The sequence below is a fragment of the Mastigoproctus giganteus genome, chromosome 14 (genome assembly GCF_048544385.1).
Source record: "Mastigoproctus giganteus isolate SK-2022 chromosome 14, ASM4854438v1, whole genome shotgun sequence".
Classification (NCBI taxonomy): domain Eukaryota; kingdom Metazoa; phylum Arthropoda; class Arachnida; order Uropygi; family Thelyphonidae; genus Mastigoproctus; species Mastigoproctus giganteus.
In genome coordinates, this window is record NC_143588.1 from 99,252,098 (window position 1) to 99,271,096 (window position 18,999).

Consider the following 18,999-nt stretch of genomic DNA (forward strand, 5'->3'; position numbering starts at 1 on the left):
GTTGTGGAAGTTGATAGGTTGAATAAATTTAAGGAGGAACTGGACAGGCATTTGGAGGGAATGGTGTGATTTTTTTTTTTTTGGCTGATGCTGCATAAGCTCATACACTTGCTTTCTTGCATCACATGCCACCACCACTACTACTACTACTATAATGCCTAGATATTTTAATTGCCTTGCCGATTTTAGGCTCGGCCCATTCATTCTAACAACCGGGGGTCTTCTACTTGAAGATTGATCCTTAAAGACCATTGTCCTTGTTTTGGTTCTTGATACAGTCAGTTGATGTAACCTACACTAGTTATTAAGTTCAAACAAAACTTGCTGTGACCTGGTTTCTAGTTGCATCCGTGTATTTCCTACAATAAGCAACACAAGATCATCGGCATATGCCACCATCTCTGTATACTCGAAGTCCCTATGCAACCAGTCCTCCAAAACTAGGTTCCACATTAGTGGTCCAAAAACCGATCCTTGTGGACATCCCCTGGTCACCTCTCGTACAATAGAATCAACCGACAACTTAACAGTCACTGTACGGTGCATGAAGTAGTTCTTTACCACCCTAAAGATCTTAGTTGAACAGCCTACAAGTCACCATCATAAGAACGCTGCTGCATTGAATGAAGTCAAAAGCTCCCTCAAAGTCAATAAAGATTCCAAGGACATACTGTTCGAGCCTAATATATAGTTTTGCAATGCCCGAAGCGCATCTTCTGTTCCACGACCTGGAGTAAAACCATATTATCTGCCAGACCAGCCTAAGTTTTTTTCAGTATAGTCAGTAATCCGTCTCGGCAGCATCCTTTCAAACAACACCTTTCCTAATCCAGAGAGGAGGGCAATAGGTCGATAAGATCGTGGATCATTCTTTGGCCTAGATGGTCCCTTCAGTATCAGCTTTAATAAGGCATCCTTCCATGGTGATGGAAAGGCCCCGTCATGCAGGCAGCTATTAAAAGCTTCAAGAAGGATCCCTGGTATTAGTCGATGAGCCCGTTTAATGACCTCTCCTTCAATGAGGTCCATCCCTGGGCATTTATTGTTCCTTATGCATTGTACTGCATCAGAGTTCAATCAGGCTAAAAGGATCCTCGTTGTGTACCCAGGAGTAAGCATGATTACGCCTTTTCATCAACATCTGTTCCTCATCGTCTTGCTCAGAGATAGTATCTGGAGATACTATCTCTGAGCAAGACGATGAGGTGATCAGATGATCCAAAATCGCAGACCTACTTTCTCTCCAACTCATACTTTCCTGGTCAACACCTCCAATAGAGTATGCGGCATCTCCATTATATATTTTAGTCTTGCCAGTACATAGCTTATATACAATTCCCCATGGGTTCTCATTGCCCACTGTTCTAACCAATGTTCTCCAGGCAGTTAATTTTGAATTATATATCATATGCACGTATGCACTCCGTATCCTCTGATACTCTACTTTAAGTACATTAACTTCCTCCTCCCCATTGTTACACTTACTTCTTTAGTACCTTTTCTGCACTTTATGAACCTGCTTCCGAAGTTGGCTTAACTCACCAGTCCACCATTTAACTGGAATCCTATTACAGTTCTTTTGCTTCATAGATGTGCAGGAAGACTCAAAGAGAGTGCGCTGAAGTAACTCCACTGCATTCTCTCAAGACATCTGACTGAATGCCCAAATACTCAGATTTCCAAGTCGGACATGAATATATTCATCAAACTGATTCCACTTTGCATTTTCTATAGCAAATCGTCGTAACTGTTCCTGAGACGGAGCTAGTTTCTTTATGTCCTGGACAGAAAATACAATGGCCCGATGATCAGAGCAGACCCAGTCTGCTCTTAATCACCAATCGTCCACAATACCAGCTGCCCTTACAGACTGTCAGGTCAATATTTGATTCTCCATTAACAGTGAAGAAAGTACTATCTGAACTTTGTAGATTTTGAATAAACAATCCACAACAAGCCAAGAATTCATCTAGTTGACAACCACGATCATTTGTAATTCTATCAAACCACGATGTTGATCTTGCATTAGAATTCATCGCAAATATTACTGAATTACTACCAAAGCGATTCTGAACCAGTTCCATGTACCTGATGTAGAAATTGTCTGTTGAGTGATGACAATACATACAACATAGATAGAATGATGCAAGATCTGACTCTACCCCTATGCACACCATCTGTGAAGAGCACAATGAATTTATAACAGTAATAACTATGTCCTTATTAAACACTACAATTGCAGCTCATAAGTCTGGTTCCTCTGCACAGAGTACACATGCTGAAAGTGGATATCCTGTAGGCCGACCTTTCACTAAGTATGGTTCCTGTATGCAGGCTATATCAATATTCTCTCTACTGCACACTAGTCTGACTTCATCAGCCACTGATTTTGATCTCTGAGCATTAATCGGTAGTATACATAGGTTACCATTCGATTTTGCATTGTTCTGATTAAGAATTAAGTGATTATCAATTCTGCCATTAACGTTATCAAATTGCCATGCTCTTTCATCGACCAACTTAAGTGCATTCAAGTATTCTGGACACTGTTTACTCCTTACGGAATGATTTGCCAGCTCGATAGTAGGTAAATCTGTTTTTTCAAGTACATTTCAAAGAATGTGTCCATTTAAGTAAGAACTGTCTTTAAATATATCCAGTAGGTGCTGCCATCTCTTATTGGTGTTTTCAGCTAATAGGATGCAGAGTTTTAGCATTAACACTAACAGAGGCATATTATGCAATAAAGCAAGCTTATATAACATCAGCCAAAAAAAAAAAAAAACCCTTTCCCATTTCACCCACCCATTCACTCCATAGTTTGTCTAGTTCTGCCTTGAATTTATTTAAGATGTCAACTTCCATGACAGACAGTAGCTGATTTCAGCAATAAACCATCCACTGACTAAAGGCAAATTTCCACACATCTATTCTACAACTGCCTTTTCTCAATTTGAGTTTATGCCCCCTCAGGTTTGTAATCTGAGCAAGAGGAAGAATCTCATCAACATTGAACCTACTCAAAGTTCAAGGCCTTATACACCTCAATCAGATCATGTCGCAGGTGCTTAGTCTCCAGTCTGCAATTTGCAGAACTTAAAAGCTTTTCTTGGTAAGAGCACCCCTTTGTTCCCCTCACAAGTCTTGCTGCCCTTCTCTGTACTCATTCTAGCAACTCTACATTCTTCCTAAAATGAGGCCTCCAGACCTGTATGCAGTACTCAAGGCATGGCCTGACCACTGCCTTATACAAAGGGATAATCACCTTATCACTGCTAGCAAATTCCTGTATATCATTCACAAGCCCCCATGGCCTGCTCTGGCAGCCTGTCTGCACTGCTCAGAAAACTTCATATCTGACTGCACAATTACCCCAGCCAGTTCCTAAAAAGGGTGACAAATCCCTCCCATCCAATTATCGTCCCATTGCAATTAATTCTACTCTTTCTAAAGTAATGGAGAATCAATTAATGCCAACTCAAACTACCTAGAAACCTTCCATCTGATCAATGATCGCCAGTATGGATTCCATCAGTGTCGATCCACTGGTGATATTCTGGCTTATGTTACCCATTTATGGGCAAATTCAATGAAAAGGTTCGGTGAAACACAAGCAGTTGCTCTTGACATCTCAAAGGCTTTCGATTGTGTTTGCCATAAAGGTCTTCTAAACAAGCTTCCATCTTATAGTTTGGCAACTGTTTTTTGTAATTGGTTATCCAGTTTTCTCTCTGATCACTCACTGAGGGTGATTGTAGATGGCTCTCTGTCTTCTAACTTCTCCACTAATTCTGGTGTCCCCAAGGTTCAGTTCTTTCCCCCACTCTTTTCCTCTTGTATATTAATGATCTTCTTCCATTGACTGGAAATCCTATCCATAGTTTTGCTGATGATAGCACATTGCATTCCACTTTCTATTTTGAGAAACTTTGCCCTGCTCAATCAGTTTCAACTTCTTGAATATCTGCTACCAATTCCTTAAATGCTGATCTCCAGGTAATTCTCCAGTGGGGCAAAGACAACTTAGTTGATTTCAATCCTTCTAAAACTCAGTCTTGTCTTATATCTTGCAAAAAGGATTCTTCTGCTCCTATGCTTATCTTTGGTGACACTCTGATTTCTAGGAAAGTTGATATATTTCTCTTTTGGGGATTAACTTGACTTCTAATCTACAAATATTGCTTCCTCTGCATCTAAAAAAACTTGGTTTTCTCTTTTGCTCTTGGCATTACTTTTCTTCCAAACAGCTGTTCACTCTGTACAAATCACAAATCCACCCTACCATGAAATATTGTTCCCACAAGTGGGGCGGTGTCCCCAAAACCCCTCTCAGACTTCTAGATTCCATTCAGAAGAGAGCAGTTAGGTTAATTAATGACTCATCTTTAACAGAGTCTTTCCACTCACTGTCTCATAGATATACTGTTTCTGCTGCTTGCCTCGTGTTTCTACAGATACTTCCATGGGCACTGTTCTTCTGAATTGGCTTCTATAATTCCCAGCTCTCTCTTTCAAAACAGTCCAAACACGTGCTGCCACCAGCAAACATCCATTTACTCTCTAACTTCAAACTCACAGAACCAACTTTTCTTCTTCCTCGTTTATTCATTCAACTGCCGTTTTCTGGAATGGCCTCCCTTCATATGTCTTTCCTGAAAATTACAGTCTACAGAAGTTCAAGTCTAATGTCAACAAATATCTTCTCTCGTCTTCTCAACCTCCAACCCAAGCATGGTACTAAGTACTATAGTTTATAATACTTCTCATGTTTGGGGTTTTGATAAAAAAAAAAAAAGAAAAGTCTTTTTCATTCTCCACTATCCTGAGTGTAGTACCACATAGTTTGTATGTTTCTCTGGGGTTACTGCTACTCATATGTGGTACTTTTCATTTGTCAATGTTAAAATTCAGTTGCCACTTCTCAGCCCATCTGCCCAACTTTTCTAGATCCTGTTGCAGTAGCATACTGTCATTAACAACCCTCCCAACCTTTGTATCGTCTACAAATTTCAACATTAAGCCTGATATACCCCCATCAATGTCATTGATAAATATACAAAACAACAATGGGCCTAACACCAAACCCTGGGAGACTCCACTAATAACATTATTCCATAAAGAGCAGTGTCATTAATTATCACTCTGTCTTCTGCCCCTCAACCATCCTTTTATCCATTGTAACAACTTGCCCTTAATGCCATACTGCTCCAATTTGTACAGTAGCCCTCCATGTGCAACAGTATTAAAAGCTTTCCTGAAATTCAAGTAAATGATATCAAAATTATTTTTTGTATCCAGTTCCTTTGTGACAACATCACAGTATCCAATCAGCATGAAAAGAACTTTGATGGTCTGAAGAGAAGATTGCATCTGTTGGCCATAGTTACTCAATTTTGGCTTACAAAAGCCGCCAAAGTTGAAGAAATTGTCGGAAATTCAGATCTAGAAGTTGAAGAACCTGAATTAAGTGAAACATAAATAGATGATATTATTACTACAAAAGAGTAGTAATACTTTTACTGTTTAATTTCTTTAAATTGCAATATGGCATATTTTTTACTCTTTGTTGTACATGTGTCAGAAAACTGTTGCCATATATTAATCAAGAGAACAATTCTGCTAAAATAAGATCTACTCAGTGTTCTTGTTTAAGTGTATATATATGATTGATATGCAAAAATTAGCCAGATGGCTAGCTGGTTTTGCCAACCAACAAGCAAAATATTTTTGCCAATATTATTCTTCAGTGCATCTTAAAATTCTGAAACATATAGCATATTTTAGTTAGGTCCTTCTGAATAAGAATGCAGTAAGTCATGACTCTGGAGACGGGCCTAACAAGCCAGTTGAGAGTCTTAGCTGTTTCTATCAACAAGTCATTCAACTGAAAATGGTGTAACCTGTAGAGAGAAGTTTCAATTAAAAAATGAAATTAGTAATTTCATTAAAAATTCTGTTATAATTCTGTAATAATCATTCAAGAAGTGTAAAATTAGCAAATATCCTAAATAACTGTAATATAGAAGTCCTGAGTTTTCAAATAGTTACAAATATGCTTTGTACCTACTTTTTTAACTAACTTTTAAAGTAGTTACAAAGCATATTTGTTGCTATTTGAAAACTCAGGACTCAGATCCTGTTTATTTCATATTTGTCTCTTTATGGAATAAAAAAAATTCCACTTGGGGGAGGGACCCTACGCCTCTGCCTAACACCGGCTAACTAAAATCTAATTTGAACCTTCAAAATGTCTCTATATAAAATTGTTCTGTTTTATACTCCAGCATGACCACTTAAGTCATAGGAGTTTATGACTAATCATATTAACAAGAATATAATAATCACCATATTTAGCAGTCACATGAGCTCAAACCATAGTTAATGCTCCATCATGTGTTACTGCACTCCTGCACTGACTATTTATGTATATCACAGCTCAAATTTTTTTAGAAAAAAAAAGACCAAGCACCAGGTATATTCATAATGAAATAATATTGTACCAACTAGCAAATTGTTTAAAAATAACTTCATTCTGAGAATTTAATTACATATACATATAAAATAAGTAAATAAATAATAAAAAATTAAAGACTGAGAATTGTATATATAAAAAAAGTGCTAAAAACTGTATACAACAAACTAAAATAAAATACACAAAACCAATATAAAACTTATTTTCAAATTAAGAATGAAATTAATTCATTAACTACCAGTGAGGAGTATTGTTAAACAGCCTTCTATCAAGTTATATCATAGTTATCAGTAAAGAACACAGTAATATGATGCAATACATAAAGGTAATCAATCCTCATATATAATGGCAAATTAGCTGGCAACCTTTGTCAGCATCTAGTTTTCATAATTCCATGAACTAACTTTCACTCATAACTATTATAACTATATAAATTTAAATTATAAATTACAAAAGAAGTTTAGGGCTAAAGCCTCAGGTTACGTCGGAAGTTAACTAGCATACAAGTTAGTGCAATTGCATCATTTCTGTATGTAGCCAACTACTTAGGTAGTTATAAATTATACTTTGCAACTGGATTGTCATCATTGCAACACCAGGGTAACTGCCCACCCACTGATGAGGAGCCAATAAGCTCTGAAATGGTGCCATACGGGTGATGATATCCACTGAGAAAAAGTAATAATAGTTTTCTCCTATGATGAAGCTGTTGTTATTATTTGGTTTTTAGGAGCATTAGCAACTAAGGTCATACTGCTCCGGGGATATGCGGTGGTCATTCTCTGACCTTTCCACATCCTCCATATTTGGTGGCTCACAGGCTTGAACCCCGGTCTAATCAAGAAGTGTGTGCTACGCACTGCTGCTCCTGCCCACGGAGGCGCCTATGATGAAGCATTACTTATTCAAGGTAATGCAATATCATGGTAATTTGCCGTGAAGGTATTCACAATATGAGATATACTTAATGATGCCAATTTATAACTGCTTAAGTAGTTGGCTACGTACAGAAATAATCCAATTGCACTAACTTGTATGCTAATTAAAATTAGCAGAATTTCTACAATATTTTCACATGCGTCTATGATTAACTGATTGATGAACACTAAAATAAAATAATTCAAAAATATTTAACAAGTTAATAACACCTACGCTGATGAATGGAAGAGTCCAGGCAAGCTATAATAGAAAGTGAAGGAAAAATATTAGAAATTCTTTTTCTTGTTAACAATTAGATAATTTGGGTTCTTCAACTGTACTACTTCGTATTTTACAAGTAGTTAGTCTCTGTTATTAAAAAAATAATAATAATAAGCTCAGATCAATAAGCATGCACTGAACCTTAAATTCCTCTAATATTTCAAGATATCAAACATAACCATATAAAATTAAGCTATTATCTAGAAAATAGCTCTAGTTAACAAATGTACTTAGTATAAAAGCTTTACAGAAAACATTGAGAAAAAAAAAAAAAAAAAAAAATCAGGGTAGTATAAAATTACAAGGTGGCTAAAAAGAAACAAATATATTTTAAATCATTTATTATTTTAAATACAACAATTTCAATGTTTATCCCCTTCAAAGTACTCTCCAGCTGCACCTATGCAGCCCCCTATTCACAATTTCCAGGATCTAAAACAACAATGGAAGTTCTCAGAAGATATTGCCTTTAATTGCTGCATTGTGTTCTTCTGAATGTCTGCAAAGTCCTCAAATTTTTTTCCTCTGAGGTGGATTTTAATTTTTGGAATAAAGTTGAAGAGTGCCAGATCTGGTGAATATGGCAGGTTTTGATCTTGTTTTTTGTTAAAAACTCTCTCACTGTGACAGAGGAATGACACAGTGCAGTGTCACAATGAAAAACCATCTGTCAAAATTGTTCTTACTCTTTCTTTGTCAGTGTGTAACTTCTGCGATCAGTTGAATGCTCATCCAACAGGCTTTGTGCACAAACTCCCAAATTTTTTCAACATTGTCTGTTGTTGAAGTTGGCAGTCTTCTTGTTGTCATGGTCACCTTGTCCCTCTCTGAACCATTTGTACACGTGGCTGACTCATGATTTCATCACTATACACTTTCTGTAACATCTCCAACGTTTCTGCACCATTTTTACTGAGTTTCACTAAAAATTTAATAACAATTCTTTGCTCTAAATTATGATCAATCATTTTTCTGCCAAAGGGTTAAAACACTGATTCATTTAAAGAGGCAGAGTTCAATCAAAACTTAACTGATTACAATGAAACAAAAACCAATCTGTACAGGAAAAAAGAAGCTATAGCACAATATGAATGTTGTTGACATGCACAATAGTAAGGCTCTGACAAGCAACAATTCTAGTTTCATTTTAGCCACACCTTTTATTTTGCATGAGACTGTTCTGATGAATGTTTCCTATATCTAGATTATATCAAAAACATTCTAATAAGTGTGAATGATTTTTGCTTCTACTGGCAAAAATTCTATTAATGAATCTTAAACCTTTAAGATAAAATTATCCAAAATTGACATAAGGAGAATACTGCCCATCTAGATAAAGTAAAAACTGATTACCCTTATTAAATGACCACTGCTCCCTCTCTCCCCATTTCTTCTGTTCTGTGTGTTCACACACTGTAGTGAACAAAATCGCATTAACAAACATGCTTTTAAAATGTTTTATTTAAAAAAGGCTTTACAATATCAATAATTTGAATAGAATACAATATTTGGATATTGCAATAATAATGCATTATCTACTCACACAATACTGTGTGTATTGAAATAGAAAGAAATAATTATTAGAAATGTATATGTATAATCATATACTAAAAAAAAATCACATACAAAATTTGCTTATCACATGGAATATTAACCAAAGGAATATTTTGGCATTTTAGTTCACAAATCCAGCAACTCAAAAGCACATGCCACAAAGAAGACAAAGGTAATCTCATAAGCCATATGTACTTTCACATGAGATTCCAAAAAAAAAAAAATACTATTTCTTTCTACCTCAACATAGCACAATGTCACACGAGTAGATTTGTAATTCCTACATATCTGTTTGCTTCACTTACACACTTTTCAAATGTATTATATACATTTCTAAATTAATACCATTTGTTTTAAGCTCAACTCTAATGAAATGATGTCCATTTTTAATATGTTACACAGGTAAAACCTTAAGTCCATCTGTGAAAATTTTATTTTGTGAAAATTTAATTCACTGCAGGACTAATCTAGTAACACAATACACTATCGAGCATACAAACACTAAATTTCACTCTTGTGGACCTTGTGGTGTTAACAATTAACTGCAACAGTGTCAACAATCCCAATATTGGCCTCAGGATAGGATTTGTAAAGAATCCAGAAACGCAATCAGAATCAAATTTAGTGCTGTATGTGCCTGATCGCATATCATATAAAAATACAGATTAGCCTTGCAATAAACTAAAGTTCATTACAACACTTAATCTACATAATTCACATGCAGATTTAGTGTTTTTCCCAACAAACTACAAGTATTCCATGTAGCATCCTTTCCAAAATCACAAAATCAACTTTCTCAGAAAAAATTAAGAGTTAATATTAAAAGTGAACAAAAAACTTTTTTAATGTGCAAACACTAATACTTTTGTATATTCTATTAAAAAAACATCGCCAACAGAACAGTGCCAGGAATGAAATCATTTATGTAAGAGTAATCCAATTCATACCACCAAATAAATAAGGTACTCTGAGCATTCCCTTTCTGTCCAAGAATTTTTCTATATCATTTCTTTCCCTGTAATAGGCCACTTTAAACATGAAATATCATGTTTTTGCAAATATCTTTGACCCAGTCCGAATCATATTTATGATATTACTATTAACATCACAACAGTGTGTATGGGAGGTGAAAAAAAAAATAAAAAAGAAGCAACTTCAAGGTGTGTGTGTGTGTGTGCGCGCGCACGCACGCATTTTGGATAATGCAGAGTGTTTGCTGGGAGACGATCAGCTGCAACAGGAATCAAACAAGAATCCAAATCCTAAATATAAGAGTCTGCATTCAATAAATAAGTAAATAAATAAATGAATAAATATCCATTTATTATAAATGAAAGATACATAGGGTACTGCCAATCTTATATGCCCTGGACAGCAACATGGCCAGAGGAGTTTATATTCAAGAATTATGACACAATTTGGTATACATGACACAGTCACACATTTGACTAATACAGCACAATTAAATAACAAGAAAAATTGCTACCAATACACAGAGTATATACAAACGGAGAACAGGCAATATCACAAAAAAGACAGTACTTTGAGATGAGGGCGAGAATTATAACACATTTACAATGAATGAATAATTTCTTTTCTATAGAAAGTTACACAACACAAAAAGCTCAAATATCTCATATTTGTTAGAAATGATAAGGGTCAAGAAACAGTTATCAATACACTTAATCTGGTAATCAAGCAAAACTGACAGCTTTTTACATGATGTTTTTGGGAAGGATGTGCCAAGCTATTACTGACCCAAAAAAAAAAAAAAAAGGACAACCATTCCTGAGAATATAATATGGCAAAAGTTATAGATTTTATAGTAATTATTTTGGGGAACAAGGAAAATTTAAGATCATTTGAGTTTTGGATATGGTGTAACTAAATCCTGATTTTAAGTCTGCCCATTTGACATTCTACAGACTCAATCAACTTAACAGAGTTAATAGATATATGGACCACACTCCCAAAGCTGAGAACAAGGTTATTGTATACTGTACTTATTGTTTAATGCAGCTTTAGAAAATCAGATAAAGTTGTTTAATAAGCTGCATTATTTTTAAGTGAGGACCAAACAAATTTATTATCATTCAATAACCAAAAGGTCTTTATGAACAGTGAAAGGGTAAATTTATTTATTTTTTTTGTTAAAGACATTATATATATATATTTTTTTTTTTTTTTTTTTTTTTTTGTAGTTGTTGGCGCATCGGCTTCTGTGGCCATAGTGCACCTCCCAAGGTTTTTGCAGTACTTTTGATCCAAGCCCGAGGCGGGATTCGAACCCACGACCTTTGGGTTGCCAGGCAGGCACTTTACTCACCCGGCTAGCCCGGTCGGCATGTTAAAGACATATGGGCAGGTTTATCAGCATTAATACTTAGTCCAAACAGAGGATGTCTTTGAACTTTAGAGAAAGAAAGAAAGAATTAAGCTTAATATTGATAATTGCAGCTTCATCAAGGTTCCAAGAAATGTCCTTTGAATTAAATTTTTAAATCATCAGAGGAAGAAATCAGAGGGTCATTAAGCACTAACAGAAGAGGAACCAAAACAGCAGAGAGGGTTCCACCCTGAGAACTCCTGTAGAAATAGAACCTAATTACCACACAGGAGAATATAATTCCATTTAAGGCCCAAGAGACCAGGTGAGTTTCGAACTTCATTGTAACTGCTTTACCACAGCTGATATACCAACAGAATACTTAACAATGAGCACATTGTGCACAATGTGTGAGCTAATTGCACAATGCTCTATAGCTGTTTTTTGCCATGTGACATACTGTGCACATGGAAGATAAATTTTCACTTGTCAAAGAAAATAACTATCTCACTGATTGCTAGGTTAATTTATGGAATGGTGTTACTTCCCCTTTTGATCAGTTTTATGAAAAACTAATAACCATGTAAAAATTCACATGCAATCAAACTTAAATACTGCTCTCACATTAGCCTGGAATACACAATAGTTACAGGACATGCCATATCTCACATCAGCAACCTGGCCATACCAATTCAAAAAAAAATTAGAAGTATATCCTGTGTCTGGCATAGAGTTGATTGACAAGTTCCACAAGGGCAATTCTGCTTGACATTAGCAGTTCTCAATACAAAATATACCTTGGAATAATGAATTTCTTATACTTTGTACTATGGACAGGCAAAATAATTGTAATTATAATAAAACTTTCATGAATAGGCAAAACTTTTCCAAGGACTGGAAGTTAGGCAAAACTTTTCCAAGGACTGGAAGTTAAGAAACGCTGCTCAATGTTCGCTCTGGGATTAAAGAATGCATTAATGCACACTGTAATCCTACTAACTTATTTAAGCTACCTAAAATATGAAGTGAAATTATCATTAACTATATAGTAAAATTATTAAAACTATTAATCTTATGAAGTAAAATATACTTGAGACAAAAATATTTTCTCTACACTACACCTAATTTTTGAATTAGTATTTAATTTACTAGTAAAGGATAGCGAAAGCTTAAAAAACATTACTCACCTTGAATTAATCTGCGATGGCTTACTTAGGCAGCATGGTTAATATTTAGGTTGAATTGTTAAATTGAATAAATTAAAAGGGAGGAAGTAGGTAAGTGTTGACTGAGTTAAAAAAAAATAGGTGCAAGGAGACAGAAGCGTACACATCCAATCCTTGGTTGTCATTGAAATAAAGAAGCAAAAAAAAAAAAAAACCAAAATGGAACAGATTTTTCAACTTAGTATTTATGAATTAGTATTTAATGAATTGATAATTAATTATAAAAAAGTACTCAAAAAACATGCAAATGAGCATTTCACATTTTTAAAGTTTTTTTTTAAAAAAAAGCTTAAAAGGCACTTACGCTGCTGATTCCTGAATATTCTTCAGACCTTGCTCCATATCATCTTTTAATTCCTTCCAAGGAGTAATTCCTAGCTTGCGCTTTAATTCTTGGGAATGTCTCAGTTTAGCTGAAAGTACTTGCTTTAACGTCATAATTTCTTCTTCGGTCTATAAAATACAAAAATGGAAGTGTGCTAGACACTGCACAATAAATTTTATACCAAATGTATTATAGTCACTCGTATTGGACAAAAAACAACAAAGTGCAGTTTTATACTGAAAATGAATAATTACTTAAAAAAAAAAAAAAAAAAAAACAACCTCTATATCAGTGGTTCTGAAGTGGTGTTTGTAACCCCCACAAAGCGAGCAGTCTTTGCTAGTTTTTTTTTTTTTCTCATTTCTCTCATTCCTTGACTACCATAGTGGAATAGTCAATCCAATGATTATATACAATATAAACATTTAGGTGAACATTTGAAAAGATATCTGGAACAGATTTTTTAACTTAGTATTTATCTGAGTGCAACTATGTTGGCCTCATTTTGTGTAGCTATGTGGGATGAGTCAATGTTTAAGATCCAAGATGTTAAATTTCTACAATAAAAATTCCGAGAGACACTGTATATTTTTACAGCCGACCGGGCTAGCCGAGTGGGTAAAGTACCTGCCCGGCAACCCAAAGGTCGCGGGTTCGATTCCCGCCTTGGGCTTGGATCAAAGTACTGCAAAAACCTTGGGAGGCGCAATATGGCCACAGAAGCCGATGCGCCAACAACTACCAAATAAAAAAAAAAAAAAAAAAATATTTTTACACAATAAGATAGTATAAATCAGAGCTGTAATACTCAATACGTTCTACTTTGATATTAATATTTGTAAAATAATAAGAAGAGTATACCTCAATATAGTACGTAGAACACTTCCGTATGATACTCTCCAGAAATTAAAATGAAAAAAACGCCAACTTACATTAGAGTAAAATATAAATAATTAAAAACCAATTTAACACAATTCAAATCAATTTAAAACAATTAAAAATCAATTTAATGCAAATTAACACAAATAGCGTTAAATTGATTTTTAATTATTTAAAATTTTACTCTAATGTAAGTTGGCGATTTTTTCGTTTTAATTTCTGGAGAGTATCATATGGAAGTGTTCTACGTACTATATTGAGGTATACTCCTCTTATTATTTTACAAATTTTTACACAATGTATTTCCATGCAGTCAGTCCTTAGCATTAGTTGTGCTTTTCGCCTTGGTCAGTAAACATATACAATTTTATCATAAGCAAATTCTATAAGTCCAACATAATCAAGTATAATCTTGTTTGAACTGAGGTAAGTTACTTAATCAAAGCAGAGTTAAATTTTATACATTTGTAATTTTTGAAACTTTTTAATATAAAAAATTGCATATTTGTAAAATAATAAGGAATTTACCTCAATATAGTACGTAGAACACTTCCGTATGATACCCCCCAGAAATTAAAACGGAAAAAAATAGACAACTTACCGACAAAATATAAATAATTAAAAACCAATTTAACACAATTCAAATCAATTTTAAAAGTCAATTAAAAATCAATTAAATGTTGTTTTTGAATATTTTTGTTAGATTCTTTCTAATTGCATTAAATTGATTTTTAACTGATTGAAAAGAAAACAGACTGATGGAAGATAAGCATATACACTTGAAGTTTAAATCAAGTCTCTTCCAGGGTCTTCATAGTCTATATCTATGAAACAGTTGCAGAGCATCCTTTGAGTAGACCATGATAGCAAAGAGTCTGCCAATTGTAAATCACTGCCACAAGCTTTCCAAAATATCCAGAGGTACTGTGGAAAGACTGCTGGAGATGGTAACTATAAACTGCAGGCAGCAAGACCTTCAATTTAATAAAAATTAAAGGACAATGCTTGTTATTACTATACCAATAACTTATCCACTATATTCAGCCTTATTTTATTTGATTATAGCACCAAAAAAAAGAGTGTGATATAAATTCCAATACAGAGTATAAATATAGATGTTTTTACACGTGCAGGTATAAAAATGCACACAAACATGCTATTAAATGCAACTCATATTGCAATAGGTAATGTATGAAATAAAATTAATATCTGCCTGTTGTTCAAATTAAATCTATTTTACTTTTAAGTATAGTGCCCAAGAAGGAAGAGTTTTTTGTGGAACTTTTATAACTGCATCACTAGCATGGCTAAAATGCCAATACAAAAAAATATACAAAGGGTACTAGGAAAGTTTTGCAATACAGCTTTGTTTATTTAATTTTTTCAAAGTAATTTCCTCTACATTCAATACACCTCTCCATCCTCCGAAACCAATCTTTAAACCAGTTCTGCCAAGTTTCACTAAGGAGTAAAGCACACTCGTTGTCCCAAGCCCGTAGAAGGTCCTCATCACTGGAAAACCGCCTCCCTTTTAGCTTCATTTTCACATGCGGGAACAGTGCAAAGTCGCAGGGAGCAAGGTCTGAACTGTAGGGAGGATGCTCGAGAAGTTTCAGTCCTGTCGTGGTCAAATATTCGGTGCAGGCTTTGGCGCGGTGAGCTGGAGCATTTTCGTGATGGAGGTACCAGGTGTCCATTCTTGACTTTGGCCGCAGGTTCTTCATAGATCCAATGACTTTAGGCAGGCATTGTTCAGTATACCACTTAGCTGTGACTGTCTTCTGCGTGTCCAAAACGACACATTCCACAATTCCACTCGATTTGAAAAATACAGCTATCATTTTCTTCTTTACAGATCGGGATTTTCTGACAATTACGGGTGTGTCGTCATCATCAAAGACCCAAACTTTGTTTTGAGCCTTGGTCGGCAGATCGTAATAGTACAGCCAAGTCTCGTCACCTGTCACGATGTTGTTCACATACCGAGATTGTCCCTTATCAAACTTTTTTAACATCTCCCGGCACCGAGTCACACGTCGTGTCATCTGCTCTTCAGTCAGTTGATGCAGCACCCAGAGAGAACAAAGTTTCTTCACGTGCAAATGATCTTGCAGAATCGAACGAATTGCTGGTGCATTTAGGCCGAAAGTATCCTCTATCTGTTGGTAGGTCACTCGCCTGTTTTCGTCAAGCATTTTCCTCACAGCAGTAACGTTTTCCTCCATAACTGACGTTCGTGGCCTTCCCGGCCTCTCAGAATCCTCCAGAGTGAAATTTCCCCTTTGGAATTCTCTATACCACCTGAATATCGTTGTACGATGTGGACAATCATCATCTAGTGCAAGAGTCATTTCTTCTAAGCACTGGTCTATGGTTAAACCACGCACGAAATTATACCGCAAAACTGTCCTTATCTCATTTCGTAACCACGATGCCATCGCAAGCACTTTACACTCTCACTACTAATGGATAACTGAGCCCATCGACTTGGCGCGGCGGCTACTATGCACATATGAACATGTCTCAACATGCAGCAACAAGCAGCTTCCTGTGATTCATTGTTGCGTCATATTGCAAAACTTTCCTAGTACCCTTTGTATATATATTTGAGAACACCAATTTGGAAAGAAAGGTTAAGCACAGTTAAATTGATGAATATTACACTTGCATATTAATTTACTACAGTCAAGAGAAATTCTACAGGCGGTCAAGGTCATTCACTATTTTTCCATATCACATTCACACTATAACACACACCACTTGTCAACAAGCTATCAGTCTAAGAAACAACACTTATTTTCAGCAGTCAGTACCACAAACTACATGAGTGAAAGTATACAAAGAGAGAAAGAAGAGGGGGAGCTAGTTAATGACTTTAAATCACCTATAGAATTTCTCCTCTCTATAAATGAAAAAGTTCTTTGCAGTGTACAGACTAAATGTGACACAACTAAATACTACAAACCAACTAAATAACTACAGACTAAACAAGTGTTTCCAGGGAGAAAAAATCATGGGGGGGAGAGATTCATTTTAAACATTTGTGTTAAGGCATTTCCAAAGGCTTAAGTGTTATCCACACCATTTATTCTATAACTAACTATACAATTTCATTTTACATATATTTATACAGCATATATAAAAGAATTCAAAAGGCAAATTCAAAAAGTGAGATATGAGAGACAAACTTCCTTGAGGAAGTGGAGTGCTACTATCTCACTCTTTATATCTGCCTTCTTTTAATCACTAAGTCTGCACACTCAAACTTCTTATATTTATTAATGTATAAGAGAAGCTGAGATTTTCTAAAGCATCCATTTCAAGTAAAAAACTATAAGTCATCGTACAAAGGATAATTTTTTAGCATGTGAGTAGAATCTTTGCTCTCTCCGTATTTGCATAATCTCCCAAAACCAAACTTATTCAATTTCTCATTGAAAGGACCATATGACCAGTCAAGAAACTCATCAACAAAATACTAAATATCAACCAAGGTCTTGCTTTGAAATTTACTGTAGATAGTATTGGCCATGTGGTGCAAGGAAGCCTAAGGCTTATGCTGCACCATAAAAAAAATAAATAAATAATACATAAAATAAATAATAAAAGAAAAGGAAATAAACAAACTATGCATTTCCCTCCTCCAGTAGGTAACTATCCAGCTGACCTTTGAATTTACCCAAACTGTCAGCCTTAACCACCCATGTAGGTAACTTATTCCAGTAATTTATAACTAGCTGGCTAAAATAAAACTTCCTGCAATCCACTCTAAGCATCTCTCCCCATAACTTGAATTTATGGCTCCTAGTTCTAGAATCATTTATAACAGCGAAAATTTCGTCCCATTCATTTCACTTTTGCCGCTCATTGCCTTAAATACCTCAATCAAGTCTCCTCTAAAGTGTTAAGCTTCCAAGCTGAGCAACCCACATATTCGAAGTCTTTCCCCATATGGATGTCCTTTTGCCAATCCCACCAAGTGAGTTACCTGTCTTTGGACCCTTTCAAGAAGCTTGTTGTCTTTTTTTTTTTTTTAGTTGCAGTCTCCATACTTAAACATTGGGTATAACTCTGTAGGTTAGACAACCCTTCTAAAGTCACTTAACCTAAAGCAATGAACATTGGGATGCCCAGAAGCATTCCAACAGTGTTGGAATGCTTCTAGGCACACATCTCGCCTCCACTTCAGCTTGGTAATGTAACCTTTCATTTTTCAACATATTACCTCCATAATCAATATCTACATCAGGAAAAGATATTATTCCCCTAAGTTCCATTCTTCTATTCCTTTTTACAATACAAGCAGTTCTTGCTTTAAGAGTTTTTTTTTTTTTTTTTTCAAATATCAACAAAATCGAAAATATGAACATTAATCTCAAAAAATGGATGTTAAACATTCATAAATACCACATTTCAAACCATGCACTTAGCTATACAATACAGTGTAGCTCACTTTATGATATTAATCCGTTACCATCGTATCACGAAAATATCATAATTGAACTCAATAACACTGTTTTTTTGGCAATTCATTCCGCGACCTCAGAAATTCAAATTTTCGCTATATAACTAAGCTATTTATCTCCCTAAAAGGTCATTTTGATAGTGTAAGTTGTATTAGTTATCAATTCAAATCATTAAACACACTACACTTTCATTGTTATCACATGCTCTGTTATAAGAACCAATTTTGAACAGCTTTCTGATATTTTTCTAAAGCACATTTCTGGAAGTCATAACCATAAAACAATTTGCACTTTCCGGTTTATTGGGCTTTTCTGTTACTGCAATCGATTATAAACGGGTAGTAAACTCAATGTTATTGCATTTGTGAAAATACCGATAGCTGGAATTGTGTGGGTTTTTACATTATTATGGTGAAATGTGTTTCCCCCTTTACTGAAATCTTCAATCATATAAAATATTATAAATAAATTTTGAATTTTCTCTTCATTCTTTTTTTTTTTGTTTTAAGCTTCATAAACTTGTTACTCCGCACAACTTGTGTGTTCCGTTA

General features: G+C 35.0%; 1 protein-coding gene across 3 annotated transcripts in view; it reads right to left on the reverse strand.

The window, feature by feature from the left end:
• LOC150075430 (uncharacterized) overlaps nt 1–18,999 on the reverse strand; it is a 112,089-nt gene that overhangs the window by 18,031 nt on the left and 75,059 nt on the right. For 2 of the 3 annotated variants that reach the window (XM_090388356.1, XM_090388354.1), the window contains exons 3-4: nt 13,083–13,231; nt 7,625–7,651 (exon numbers count right to left, since the gene is read on the reverse strand). In XM_090388356.1, coding sequence (XP_090244482.1) covers nt 7,625–7,651; nt 13,083–13,231 — 176 coding nt within the window. The remainder of the gene's footprint in view (nt 1–7,624; nt 7,652–13,082; nt 13,232–18,999) is intronic. The other variant, XM_090388355.1, reaches the window with a different exon arrangement.